The 13,451-nt window shown below is 41.3% G+C and overlaps 1 protein-coding gene across 2 annotated transcripts in view; it reads left to right on the top strand.

Moving 5' to 3' along the window:
• The window catches only part of tbc1d8 (TBC1 domain family member 8), a 28,807-nt gene that overhangs the window by 2,732 nt on the left and 12,624 nt on the right, over positions 1–13,451 (top strand). The window contains exons 2-8 of one of the 2 annotated variants that reach the window (XM_078262443.1): positions 61–422; positions 5,192–5,302; positions 5,468–5,586; positions 5,816–6,044; positions 6,825–7,065; positions 9,276–9,483; positions 12,745–12,942. In XM_078262443.1, the coding sequence (XP_078118569.1) occupies positions 296–422; positions 5,192–5,302; positions 5,468–5,586; positions 5,816–6,044; positions 6,825–7,065; positions 9,276–9,483; positions 12,745–12,942 (1,233 nt within the window). In that variant the 5' untranslated portion in view covers positions 61–295. Of the gene's footprint in view, positions 1–60; positions 423–5,191; positions 5,303–5,467; positions 5,587–5,815; positions 6,059–6,824; positions 7,066–9,275; positions 9,484–12,744; positions 12,943–13,451 lie in introns of those variants that run through there. The other variant, XM_078262445.1, reaches the window with a different exon arrangement.

Below are 13,451 nucleotides of genomic sequence, written 5' to 3'. Positions count from 1 at the left end.
CAACTACAGAGTGAGTCATCTTCTCAAATAGACGATCTTTGTCTGGTGTGTATGCTACAGCTGCTGCAAATCGGGCGTGAGGGAGCAGCAGACTTGAGGCGTGCAAGTCTGAAGCCTGCAGCTGTCGGGAGCGCAGGATACAGGATATGATCATGGATAAACCCGAAAACCCGCAGGTGTAGGATCGATCAGGGCGCTCCCGAGGCGGAGGACAGCCGGAGAAAACTTTTGTATATCGACGCTGCAAAGACCATAACGGCGGAGGGCTTCCTCCGGTCCCTCCCTGCTGGACGAAATGTGGCTAAACCCGGAGGAAGTTCTGCTGAAAAACGCTCTGAAGCTCTGGGTGACCGTGAGGAGCAACGACTTCTTCCTCCTGCAGAGGAGGAGAGGCCACGGAGAGCCGACGGGAAGGATCACAGGTAAATAAAAACAACACAACAAAAACAACACGCAAAGGCGAGGCCACACACACAGACAGACAGTAGCCTACTACAGGCAGGACCACAGGTAAACGGTGACAACACTGGAGAAGCCAAAGAAAGCCAGCTGTCAGGATAACAAGTCAACAACAAAAATAGCAAAAACAGAAAAAAAGAACCACAAAGAATCAGCAGACAGGGTCACAAGGGGGTATCCCAGAAAGAAGGATTAAATAGTTAAGGTCCGTTGAACCAAAATTCAGGGAAATCCTAGATTATTCCAATCACAGGGTTCACAGGAAAGCCCCTGTTCCAGATGGTTTACCACAGTCTGTGTGTGTTGTTATGGCGACTGATGCCAAACCAGCCTTATAACTTTATGGCAACTTGATCTTAACCACTGACCCTTAGCTTTGATTTTCTCAAACTCTCAACACGGGGGCCAACTTTGGTTAAAGGTGTCCTATTATACTCCGTTTCGGCACATAAACACATATATTTTTCATACTGCCCATTTCTGGAGCGCCTCTGGTTGTGACCAGAACAGAAACACATACATTTCTATAAAGGTATGCAGCAATCCTTTATGTCATATCCAAACTTTCTCACCTCCTATAAAGATGTTTCACACAGGTCTTAAAACCAAGATTAGAAGTAGAGTGGGAGGGGTTTCTAGCACTTCACCTACATGCAAAGTGCATGGTTTAAAAAAAGCAATCTTATAGGGTCAATGCTCCAGTAACACATCACCAACAAACTAAACTAAATAACTTTATTTTGGTTTAATTAACTGCTCACTGATATTTACACAAGAAAACTTTTGATTTTCCTACTGTCAGATTGTGGCATGTAGGCTAATACATTTTATTAAGCTGCTTCGGTTTCAGGGTCCAGTTATTGTGGTCATTTCATTTTTTATACAAAGTGTTAGATAAGTGTTGCTCTGAGGCCATGCACATCACAGCTTTACATCTCTGACTCCTCTACATTTTGATTTGTTTTGATCAAACCAGGCTTGAGTTAGCCTGATTGTGTTAGCTTTGGGGGTGTAAAGCCCCTGACCCGTCGGCAGAAAAGGCAGTCGGACTGATCAGTCGGCTCCCCAAGGTCCAAAAAGTGCCTCAGAACACACCGAAGCGATACCGACTTGAGCGTGTAATACGTCTCCATAACAGCAGGCGGCGCAAATCTGTGTTGTCGCCCAAAAAATGAAAACCGGCAGCTAATTGGACGAACGGGTCATGTGGGTCTGGCTGCTCCTGGATTTTTCAACTGGGCCTAATGGCGGCTCGTTCAGAATACGATCTCATATTTTACGAAGATAGGTCACCGCAAAGTGTTTCTGAAAACATTTTAAGACGAGAAATAGGCCATGCAGTTGCTGAATCTGTCTTCATTTCAGATCGACAAAGGTTTTTTGGGGTTCGGACTGTAAAAAATACGTGATTTTTAAGATGTTTAATTATAATGTAGAGCGAGTGGGTCATTATTACTGCCGGGGTTTAATTAGCAATAATGACCTGCTGGCTTTACATTATCCTGCTTATTACACAGCTACTTACTAAAGAAATCCAACTTTTGACACTAAATATTGATTTAAAAATTACTTTTTTGATTTAATGGTAGTAAATATTCCTCCAGAGTCTATATTCAGAACTGCACCCATAGCAGCGGTAATAACCGAGCGTAAAATGCTGACCACTGACCAATCAGAATCGAGTATTCAACAAAGCCGTGTAATTATACTGTGTGTCACTTACTATTCTTGCTGTAATGTTTATATTGGTTAAAATCAATATACAGTCAATCTAAAAAAAAACAAAAAACATTTTATTTAGTTTGATTCTAATAAAGTATACATTTTTTCTCATAGGAAATGTAACCCTCCTGTAATAGACATAAAAGAAAACCTGTAATAATCACATGCTTAAAAACAGTCTAACTGACCTCGCTGTGATTTCCTGTTGGAGAGTGACTGACAGGTTTTTGTCATTCAGTGGGATTTAGTTGTATTAAATGTTGAAGGTGGTGATAATGCTGCTATCAGTATGCCATAATTAAAAAATGTCATCCTGCAGAACTGTTTCTGTCCTAAATATTTAGTGATTATTATACACATTTCTGACAATGTACCTGATGCAGCCCATCTGACCGCTTCCCACCGCTGTGAATTACAACTTTCTCCATGATGACCTGTTTGCTGTTTCCACTGTCTCGCTTCCTCTCTGTGTTTTGTATCTGTACAACAGGCTTTACTGACAAATTGGCAGTCGTCTGTACAGTAGATTTATAGGGGACGAGGGACACTTTGAATCATTAAACCAGGCAACCAACTCATACAGCGTCTTCTCTATTCTCCCTCTTCTTCCCTTTGGGGAAACCCGTGGCCAGAGCTCTTCTCATAAAAGAGAATAGTAGGAACTTCCTGGCCGGGGTTTACTTTGTGTATGTGTTTGTTCCCACTGTTCCCATAGCAAGACGGGTAAAAAGGTCAAGTCCTGTTGTCTAATCGTCATTCAACATTAACTAATTAAACAAGCTTCTCTGTGGTGTTCCTGCCACACAGCCGAAGGAAAAAACACAGAGAGGAGTTGTCTGTTTTATGGCTCAGATCTGATTTTTATTTTTTTATTTTTATGTTTCTAGCTATAAAGATAAAAGCAGAAACTGAATTCAATGTGGTCTCAAAGTTGTGACAACATACTTACAGCAGGATTTCTGAGAAGGGTTGGGCAATGAAACATCTGCAGCTGATCAGTCCCTTCATACCAGTCTTTGTTTTATTATTTCTAACCAAATACTTTTATCTTAAAGTTACTTTTTGCATGTCCTTTGTCAGTTAGCCTTAATTGAATGCACAGACATAAAGCAACACAAGAAAAAGACAGATACAGATCATTTAAGTTTGATGCATTCAAGAGCAAACAGACATTGTAGATGTGAGAGCAGATCTCGATTTTCCTTTTCTCCAAGCCTCATAAAGGTTGACTGTAGCCTTTATGTCGCCACAGCCGTATTCCCCCACAATGTGACCATTAGCAGAGAAAGGCGATGATTCATATTGACTCCCCTTTCTGGAAAGTTTACCAGTGTCAACCCCTTCTGGGCTTTGTGGTAACAGACGGATGGTTTTGTGTTGCCAGGCTGCCGGCTTCGCAGCTCCAGGCAGGTCGACTTTGACTCTAAGATATGGTTTACATTTGGCTGAGAGCCAGAGCTGCTCAGAGAGACTTTATCTTTACACATCTCCACCTGCTTAGGGTTCCACCAACAAAGGCTATAATACTTCTGGTTTGAAGCTTACGACAGATGATATTTTATGCTGGTATTCAGTTATACACACCATGTATTGAATGATTTTAAATTGAACAAAAAACATACTTTCCAAAGGTGGAAAAGCCTTTTAAACAGCAGGTCTCTCACAAGATTATAAAAGCCTCCAGTGAATCCCATTCTTCATGACTTTCAGTTTCACTGCTTTTTTTATAGGCTAACAACCCTGAAGCTGTTGAGTTAAATCATCAAGCCCAGTATGCAGTACAACTAAAGGCCGTTTTACAGTCGCCGTAGCCGAGCTGGTGCTCGCTAATGTGACGTCAAAATGAAGTAGATCTCTCTGGCGCGCCACTGCTATTTTTTTTTCAGTGGCACGTGACAAAGCATTAACAGGAAGCATGGACGAGCTTGAGGGTAACCGGATGCCAGGACTCTCAGAGTGACTGCAAATCTCTCTTGTAAACTTACTGGGTTAAGATGAGTTCCTTTATGGCGAATGAAAGGCTTGATCCGACGAAGTAGGTCATTGAATCAAATCGAAGCATTGATGTCAATGCTGCTGCCAGTTCTGCCGTTGTTTACGTTTTTCTTCTTCTTCTAGTCCGTAGAAATAGCAAAGTCGGTAGCCTTTCCTCATTAGCGCCACCTCTGTTCAGGAGAAGACTGCAACTAGTGTCGCGACCACCACGCGCTAGTGTAAACAGTTACAGCGCTCCCATGACGTCACACTGACTCTCGACAGGTCGGCTGCAGCGAGTATACCCCACGTTTAATACTGATCCCTCTTCCTCTTCTCTCCATGTTTTACTTGGTCTTTTGTGTGTACCAGGCCAGAGAAGGCAATGCTGAACATGTAGATAGAGATCTGACTTCTTGCTCTTGCCCTTATCTTGTTCTGTCATAACTTTGAAATGCAGGGTTGTACTTAGTTGTGGCAGGTTGGGTAGATCTGGCTGATAATGCTGCCTTAACAGTTGAAAGCAAAGCTGGGTGAAAAACTTTGTGCAAAGAAGCAAAATGTAACTTCTAAGTAGGGCTGCACGATATGAGGGAAATATCTAATTGCGATTATTTTGACTGATATTGCGATTGCGATATGATTCACGATATTGGAGGGAATATTGTTTTTTGGATCATTATTCTCATTTTCATTGAAAATTATTAACATTGAAAGAAATTAAAATGATTATAGTGTGATAGTTTATAAAATGTCAGAAAATAGTGAAAAATGTCCATACCAGTTTCTCAACATGGTGTCAAGGGGATGTCTTTAAATGCTTTGTTTTGTCCGAAACCCAAAATGTTCATTTTAATATTATATAAAACAGCGAAAAGCAGGAAATCCATATTTAAGAGGCTGAAACCCACATTTTCTGCCACTTTTGCATGAAAAAATATTTTTATGGTTAATTGATTATCAATATGGTTGCGATTTATTTTTCTATCGACCGACTAATCGAAAAGTCGACTAATGTGTTTTGTCGTCTCTGCAGGTCTCCTGGTGGGGGCGCTGGACACAGTGCTGGACTCCAATGCCAGGGTCACACCCTTCCGCATCCTCCTCCAGGTTCCCGGCTCCCAGATCAGCTGGGTCATCGCCAGCGGTGAGCTGGACCATTACGTCTCAGATACGTTGGTGTTTTGGGTTGTGTGCAGTCTTGGTGTGCCTGGGAAATTTCTATGTTTTTTTTCTGTACCTGTTCAACTGCCTCATTAGATCGGACACATCTGTTAAGTTCCCTCTTGTGTTTGATCCTTTTGTCTATCAGGAGCCGCCATAGAGGAGGTGAACAAGCACTGGGACTGGCTGGTCCACAACCTGCTTCGCTCTCTGTCTGTGTTTGAGAACAAGGAGGATGCTGCCAGCTTTGTCAAAGGAAAGGTCAAGGTGCGAAACCTTCCTGTGCCGGCCTGAATCCTGTCAGAGGATGATTTTAGGTTTTTAAGATGTGTTGACAAAGCTTTCCCTGTGGGTTTAAAAAGGATTCAAGGCATTGGTTGGATCAAAGTAAAACACCCGCCTCACTGTTGATTATATAATGATGATGAAACCCTGTTGGGATGCAAGTCCATATAAAGTGCTCTGAAGTCATGAGTGTAATTTTCCTCCTTCGTAGGGCCTTATTGCAGAGGAGGTTCGGGGTCGCCAGGCCGCCCAGGAGGAGGAGCCGGAGAAGTTCAGGGAGGTGCTGCTGAAGTTCGAGCTGCACTTTGGCCTCCCTTCATCAGAGAAACTGGTGACGTACTACTCCTGCTGCTGCTGGAAGGGCCGTGTGCCTCGGCAGGGCTTCCTCTACCTTAGCATCAACCACATGGCCTTCTACTCCTTCCTGCTGGGGAAGGAAGGTCTGTACACCAAAGTGAGGGCTCTGATTTTCAAGCCAAAAGACTGAACGCAAAGACAGTTTCCCCACAATCATTTTTTTTATTCAATATTAATGTATACTGTTGTCAGAATTATCAAAAAGTCCATAGAAACTTCTCATACCTCTCACTTCTTTACTTTTTAAGTCTAGCTTCACCTGAGAAACCCTTAATGTGTGGAACATTCCTCAGAATAATAATGCGAGTTTGTGAGAACACATCGATTATGTTAGTAAAAAAGTAACCAAATGTATTGGTAAAATAAGTTTAGTTAGGGTATTTTGTAGACACAAAATGTTTTCATACCCTTTACTTTTCTTTAATCTATACTTACCTCTCATATTGCAACACAGTGTGGGGATGTAACTCTTAAAATATGTGATATAATGTTTTCCCAATATGTCATTTTAATATATAAAATACAATTCAATTTCACATCATTTCCGGTCTTATTTTAAATCTTCATCCTCCCAAACGTCTTACAAGCAGAAGTCAATTCTTGGTTATCGCTCTACAAACGTACATTTTCTTGCAGCATCTTAATTAACAATCTGCAACTGAAGTTTCACAATTGAGTGCAGTTGTGGAAAGTTCCTACTATTAGGAAAGCTTCATTTAAATTAGCTTGACAATAGGATGGAAACGCATAATGACCATAAGGTGGTTCACAGGTGAAGTAGTCACTGTGACATGAAGTCAGGCAGTTACACACCAACCAGATGGCCGAAACTCAAATATTTTACTCTCTTCTTTTTTCCCCAGTCAAGTTTGTGATTCCCTGGGCGGAGGTGACGCGGTTGGAGCGGGTCTCCACCGGTCTGATGACGGAGGCCATCCGGGTCAACACACGGCAGCGACAGAGGGAATTCTCCATGTTCCTCAACCTGGACGAGGCATTCGGGGTCATAGGTCAGCTGGCTGACATTGCCCTCAGGCGACTGCTGGACAGCGAAGGCCTGGAGCTGGACCGAGTCCTGCAGCAGCCCACACGCATCACTAAGAGGTCAGTGCTGGCTCTGGTTTTTATTACTAACATAAACTGACAGCATCGTCATTAAGTCGAAAAATAAAAGGTTTGTTTTCAGCATATTTCGGTTCACGTTTCAGGTGAATTCACAAATACCAGTTTAATTTGCTGGTGAAAGAATGTCAGGGATGAAAAAAATTCAAATTCAAACCCTGCCTGCTTTCTCACCTCCACACAGCTAGTTTATCACTGTGTGAAGTGGGTGTGAATGTCAGATCGTTAATTTTGGAAAGTTACCAAAATGGTTGGACACAGTTCCCCCTAATCTGACGATAGAAAGGCGTGAAGGTGAGGGGGTTTCTAAAGCTATTCGACAATCCGACGAGCAGTTCTGAAAAAGCATATTGTCATCTTGAGTGGCCTGACCTAAAAGTAACCCAAGATAACAGATATAATGGCGTGTTAGATGTATGTTGAGTTATAACCCAAGTTTTATGAATAGTCGGACATGACAGCATCTCCCTTAAAAAGAGAAACAAACAGAAGTAAAACAATATTGGAATATACTAAGCATTGTCTTGTTTTTTTATGCTTGTATGTTTTCTGTAATGCACTTTGCAGCAAACCTGATTTGCCTTGAGTACACAGACTACATTATATGGCGCTTTTACTCACAGTGTTCCTCCTCAGATGCCACTGTGATGCACAGGTTTACTTATTTCTTTTAATGTAAAAACCTCAAAACCACAACAGGAGGTGGAGCTAAAAGTAAACTGCCAGAGCTACAGAGCGCAGATGTAAGAGTGGATGGCAAACCACAACACAGAATCTTTTTTTGTAGCTGTAAATCGCAAATGTACCGTATTTGTGTATTTAGAGTAGATAGGGTTGATCTGAGCATGCATAAGTGAAGAGATGGAAACTGAAAAAAGGAAGTGGAAATGAAAAGTACATGCAAGGGACACATAAACTACAGGGTGTCCAGAATGGGGGTAAACATTTTATTTTTTATTTTTGCATTTGTGTGCTTGCCCTTTTGACTTTAAACAGCTTACTGTATATTTCTGTGATCCTCCAACATTTCTCTGTCTTTTATTCACTTATTCATAAAAAAAAATAACACTTGTTGTATGTAGGGTCTTAGTTGTGCTGGTGGGCATCCTTTAGAGAGGAAAAGTAGATGATTTGGTTCTCAGAGTAGAGAAAAACAAAAACTAGCTATGTTTAAACTGAACTCATCTCCTTACGGCTTTAACCAGACTGGCTTCTAGTCGAGCGTTACCTCACACATTTCTTTGCAGGATAAGTAGTACAACCCAAAAATGTTTTTGTCGTTTTCGCAAAGGCTAACCAAACATCCCTGAAATGTAATGCGAGTATCCTCTCTTCAGTTCTGAGGTCTGTATGTTTACCAGGCTATGTGCCAGATGAAGGAGCTACTAAGTTAACAGTTGAAGTGGAAGAAGACGAGAAAAATGTGTTCAAAAGACAGACTGCACAAAAAAAATGACTGAAACATACATAATGAGTCACTGATGTTGTTTACCAAGTGCAGGTGGTGATACATAGGACTGAAGAACAGTGTTTGCAGAGGCAAAGACTTGGAGTAGACAGTCTGGTTAACTCTGTCCCCCTTTACCAAAAAGCACATGCTTTTGTCCAGTGAACCAGAGAATTATATTGGTCATTCAAGATGAAAATTATAGAGGGGAATGTACAACTATGCTACAGTATAAACTCTGCCAAGAGGTGCTATACTTGTCTGTTACTTCCTAGCGCTGTACTGCAGTAAATCATCATGCACAACTACAGACAAACTAGGCCAGGTTACTTCTCTTTGTTTGTTTTTCTTGTGACATTGCCACAATAAATATCCCATGCTGGATTTTGTTTCAGATGTCAACATTTCCAAAAATGGAGCATTGCAGATTGCATGTGTTCAGTTCAGGAGGTGCCCTGAAGTCACGCTTGCATTAGCTTCATTCACGCTTCACCAGCAGTTGCTCATTCATCAGCCTCTTGGTTACCAGCTGACTAGTAACGTCCAATCCTATCAATACAGACGTACCTGTACAGCTCAGCCATTATAACCTGCTGATACACTGTTCTATTGGTGTAGTTTTAAGCCAAAGGGAATGAGAGGCAGACATTTTCTTGCAGCTTTGTGTCCAGATTCTATTTGTTTTTCTCCCAAGCCACATCTGTGTGTCACCGCCTAACTCTTCCCCTCATCATCTTCTTCCCAGAATCCTAGAGGAACAGGCTTTAAGGGAGTACGTCCTAGCTCTGTTTCGGCTCCCTCGTAGTGAACGACTCCACGAGGTGGCCTCCTGTTCGGTATGGACACCACACGGACGCTGCCATACAGCCGGGACCCTCTACACCACTGACAGTTATCTTTGCTTCTCCAGCCGAGAGGAAGGCAATTGCATCCTGCTTATACCCCTCTCAGAGGTACGGTACCTGCATCACAGCCTCACTGACGTTACCTGTTCATTAGGAGTACAATATGGTCTGTAAAGGAATAAAATACCATGAAAACACAGAGACTAAAGGCTTCCATGTGTCGCCAGTAAATATAAGGCTTCAGTGATCCATAATGACTCTGTGTACACTATGGCTGTGTGCCATTTCAGACCTTATAAAGATATAAACTTTAAAGGACTGAAGTGAGCGGAACCTGCACATCCTCACTACATGAGGTGGTCTACTAGGGTCTAATGGGGCATAATTGTAGGTTTTTGCGTTTTCATTTGTAGCAGATGTAGCTTTTCTTTATTTTGGGAAAGGAGAGGCTTTGTCCAATGAAGATTAACAAAAAGATTTAATAACGTAATGACATGACAGAACAGGATTTTATGCTGCAGTGGACTGCAAGATGTATTCCCCCCCCCGTGGTTCTACATTTTACAGTCCCAAACATTTCTAGGTTTCACAGATATATTCCATTGAAGTTGTAGGCGGTTCCTTGGATGAAAACTTTTTCCAGTGGTCCCTCATCGCAAAGTAGGCGTTATTTCCAAATTCATGTGTTTTGAGGTTACTTCCGGTCACAAACAGGATCCTACCATGTGGAAGTAAATTATTTTGAAGATAGTCTTTTGGTCTTAATCTAATCAACAGATGGCCGTGTGAACAAAGAGCTTCCTCCTGTATGCTAAGTGACAGACATGATCTAATTAGCACAATAAGCTGCAGAGGGCAAGATGTTGATTGGGATGCAATTTTCTTGCTTAACTCAGCTGCAGCATACATTGTGAATACATCAAAACATAAAAGTACATTGACATCAAAGATCAGCAATGTTTTAAAAATTTGAAACTCTACAGTTTCCTTACCTCGTCCAACGGAAAAGCTAAAGGTGCATTTCAGTGGTTCTCTTCAAATCTCAAATTTCCAAGATTACTCCCATGATGGCGCCTTTTAAATGGCTCATAAGATGATACCGTAAGTAAACTAGGCCAGGTTCTGTGGTCCCTGCGTGAGTTATGAAATGATATGGCTGTATTTACAGGATAACTGTAATTACTGTCATATAATCTTATTTCTTTGTCATAATGTGTGTAACTTACTGTAAATGCTTACAGGAAGTAGGAAACAAAAGCCCATTGGTTCAGTTCATGTGACCTAATTAGTAGCGAGTGTGAAAAACCTTTTAAATATGAAGGGATATTTTCTGATCACCATTAGGCAAGTGTGCGATATAGATTTTGGGATGCTGAAAACTGATAAGAGATACAACATCTCCTCGGGCAGTACAAGACCGTATCTTCTTTACCAGAGCTCCTGACTTTTCCAGCCGATTAAATCAGTGACTTCACAGTTACAAGTCTGTCTCTTTGTCCAGAGTGACTTTATTCAAGAGAGTTTATCTGAGCATTTCTGTAGTGTTTTCTATAATGTATTTTAAGGTGAGTTTGTTAAGCAGTCTTGTGTTTACTCTGCCTTGCCTAGTGCTGGTTAAAGAGTAACACACAGACTGGTTTCATGTGGCTGTTCACACACATTAAAGTGCAGAGGGGAATGTTGGACAGCTTGCATGTTTGCTTTGTTAACGGACAATTTCAGCCTTTAAGAAATTCAGAAGAACAAATGGGATTTGAATCTCTCCTAAGCTCTTCTATCACATGAAAACATTACCTTATCATTCTGCATTAAAGACGTACCTTTTGTTAAATCAATCGATTACCATGTTAAAGTGATACATATTGTTAAAGTGGTGGATTTAGTGCCACTTCTCTTCCAAATGTTTAATGCTGTCAGAGTAAATAATGAAAGAAAGGCAGAGCTAAATATATTATTTCAATGGGGGTATTCAATAAAGTAGCTTCTAGATTTTTACAGATGTATTTGTACGTGAAAAATAAAACGGTATATTCAAAGCTCTATTTGAGTTTGGTTTAGTTGGGAAAAGCAGAGATTAGCAGCCAGATGCCCAGTCTGTTCATGAACAATGTGAGGAATCATGCATACCGTCTTTCCTCCACTGCTGCGATTTAATCCTCTATTTCCTCTGTTTTCTGTTGAAGCATTGTCTTAGAAAAGTGTAATCGCTTCAGCCCACTTAATCTGTTACTGCTGATAAAGTTCCCCTTCTGCTCCTCTGATTCTCTTTTAACCATATATTGCTGCACATTTCCTGAAGAGCTTTTCTCATCTTAAAGCTTGTCTTACAGTAACTGTAAGTGATACAGTTGTTTGTTTGAGCTACAGTAAGATAAATTAACTGTGAATTTCTCTCCCTCTCTGGTCCACTTATCTCTAGTTTAAATAATATTTTGTATGAAAGCATGATGTCATGTAGCCTGGCTCCGCCCTCCTACGTACATCCGTTCAATTTTAATTTTTCTTCAGTACTCCGTCTGGGTTTGCAGTATATTCTTGGGTTTTCTCCGGCCAAATCTTTACCGGTCCAGTCAGCGAACAGAGGGAGTGGCTGAGAACGATGACATTGAGGTTGTGCGCTTGTTTGAGTTGTAGTTCCGTAATGGCGGCGGAGAAAGATGCAAGCGAAGCCATTCGGTCAGTTGTGGCAACTCTGCCGAACATCCAGAAGTTAAAGCCAGAGCAAGAATAATCTTTGCTGACTTTTGTTGGTGGCCATGATGTTGTGGCCCTCCTCCCCACGGGGTTCGGGAAAAGTTTGATTTTCCAGCTCGCTCCGTTAGTGGTGAAGGAGTTGGCTAAGGTGAACGCTAGCGATGCTAAGCCGACGTCACGAACAAACGTTAGCGATTGGTTATGGCTGATCCAGAGTGGCTCTGATCCAATAGTTTTAAACTTCAACAGAGTACCCGCCTTCAAGGAAGTTAACACTTGTCAATGGAGAGAGGCCAGACTCTCTGTACAAATGAAATGTACCAGAGTCTGGTAGGACCAGGCTAGATGTCATGGAGAAGTTGTCACATTATTGATATTTTGCACATTTATTTCTAAAGTAATAATCCATATTATTTCTGTTGATGAACTGAGAAGCAAAATCAAGTTTATTTATATTATGATGATTGATTGCAGACTTTAAATTGTGCTATATAACTTACCACAAAGTTGAGGGCAGTATTTTAGTACTTTCATTAGTACCCTTACTTTTCAGCTGCTTCCCCTTTACCGATTCCAACACAAGCAGTAGAAACCAGCCTACCTTCCTATTCTTATTTCATGTAAGGAATCATTGATTGTGTTCTGATGCTTGGTTTCCTGCATTTGTCTCATCAGGTGTTGTCCATAGAAAAAGTGGAGAGCACCAGCCTACTCCCTAACCCTATCATAGTGAGCGTTCGGACTAAGAAGGCCTTCCAGCTGATCGAGCTGCCAGACAGAGACGAGCTGGTCGAGAACCTGAACTCCAGACTCAGATCTCTGCAGTGGAAACAGTCCATGTTCCGCAGCAAGAAAGACGGCAGGAGGAGTATGGTATGTGTAAAGTTAGAGCACTGTTTTTATGTATTTATTATTCATTTATGTAATAATACATCTATTTTTTAAAGAGTACTTTTAAAAGAGCGCTCTATTTGGAAATCCAATCATATGATTAGGAGGGACTCAGCTGATTCATCAGCTGGTGTGCTGGTTTAGGGAGTGTCAGCTATGAGCTGAGATAATAGCCAAGCTTGACTCCATGACCTGCCTGAACTTATGCTATACTTCATTTCTGTTAAAGACACAGCGGCAATCTGAGTAGATTTATAGTAGAGTTTTAAAAAATTGTAACACTCACTACACAGCTAAAAACACATTTTGTTAAGCCTTGTGGTGAGGGAAAATAAGAAAAAGTTGTTATATTTCTGATACTTTTTCCTAGGCTCTCTGGCTCAGTCAGTAGAGGGGATCCATCACTGTGAACGTCATTTCACATATTTATTTACTATAAGTGCAATTTAAACATATGAGAGGAACTGTGAGCCCAAAAGGCACACCTGAGC

The sequence above is a fragment of the Sander vitreus genome, chromosome 11 (assembly GCF_031162955.1).
Source record: "Sander vitreus isolate 19-12246 chromosome 11, sanVit1, whole genome shotgun sequence".
NCBI classification, from domain to species: domain Eukaryota; kingdom Metazoa; phylum Chordata; class Actinopteri; order Perciformes; family Percidae; genus Sander; species Sander vitreus.
Note: the sequence above shows the minus strand (reverse complement) of the source record. Positions and strands in the feature narration are given on the sequence as shown.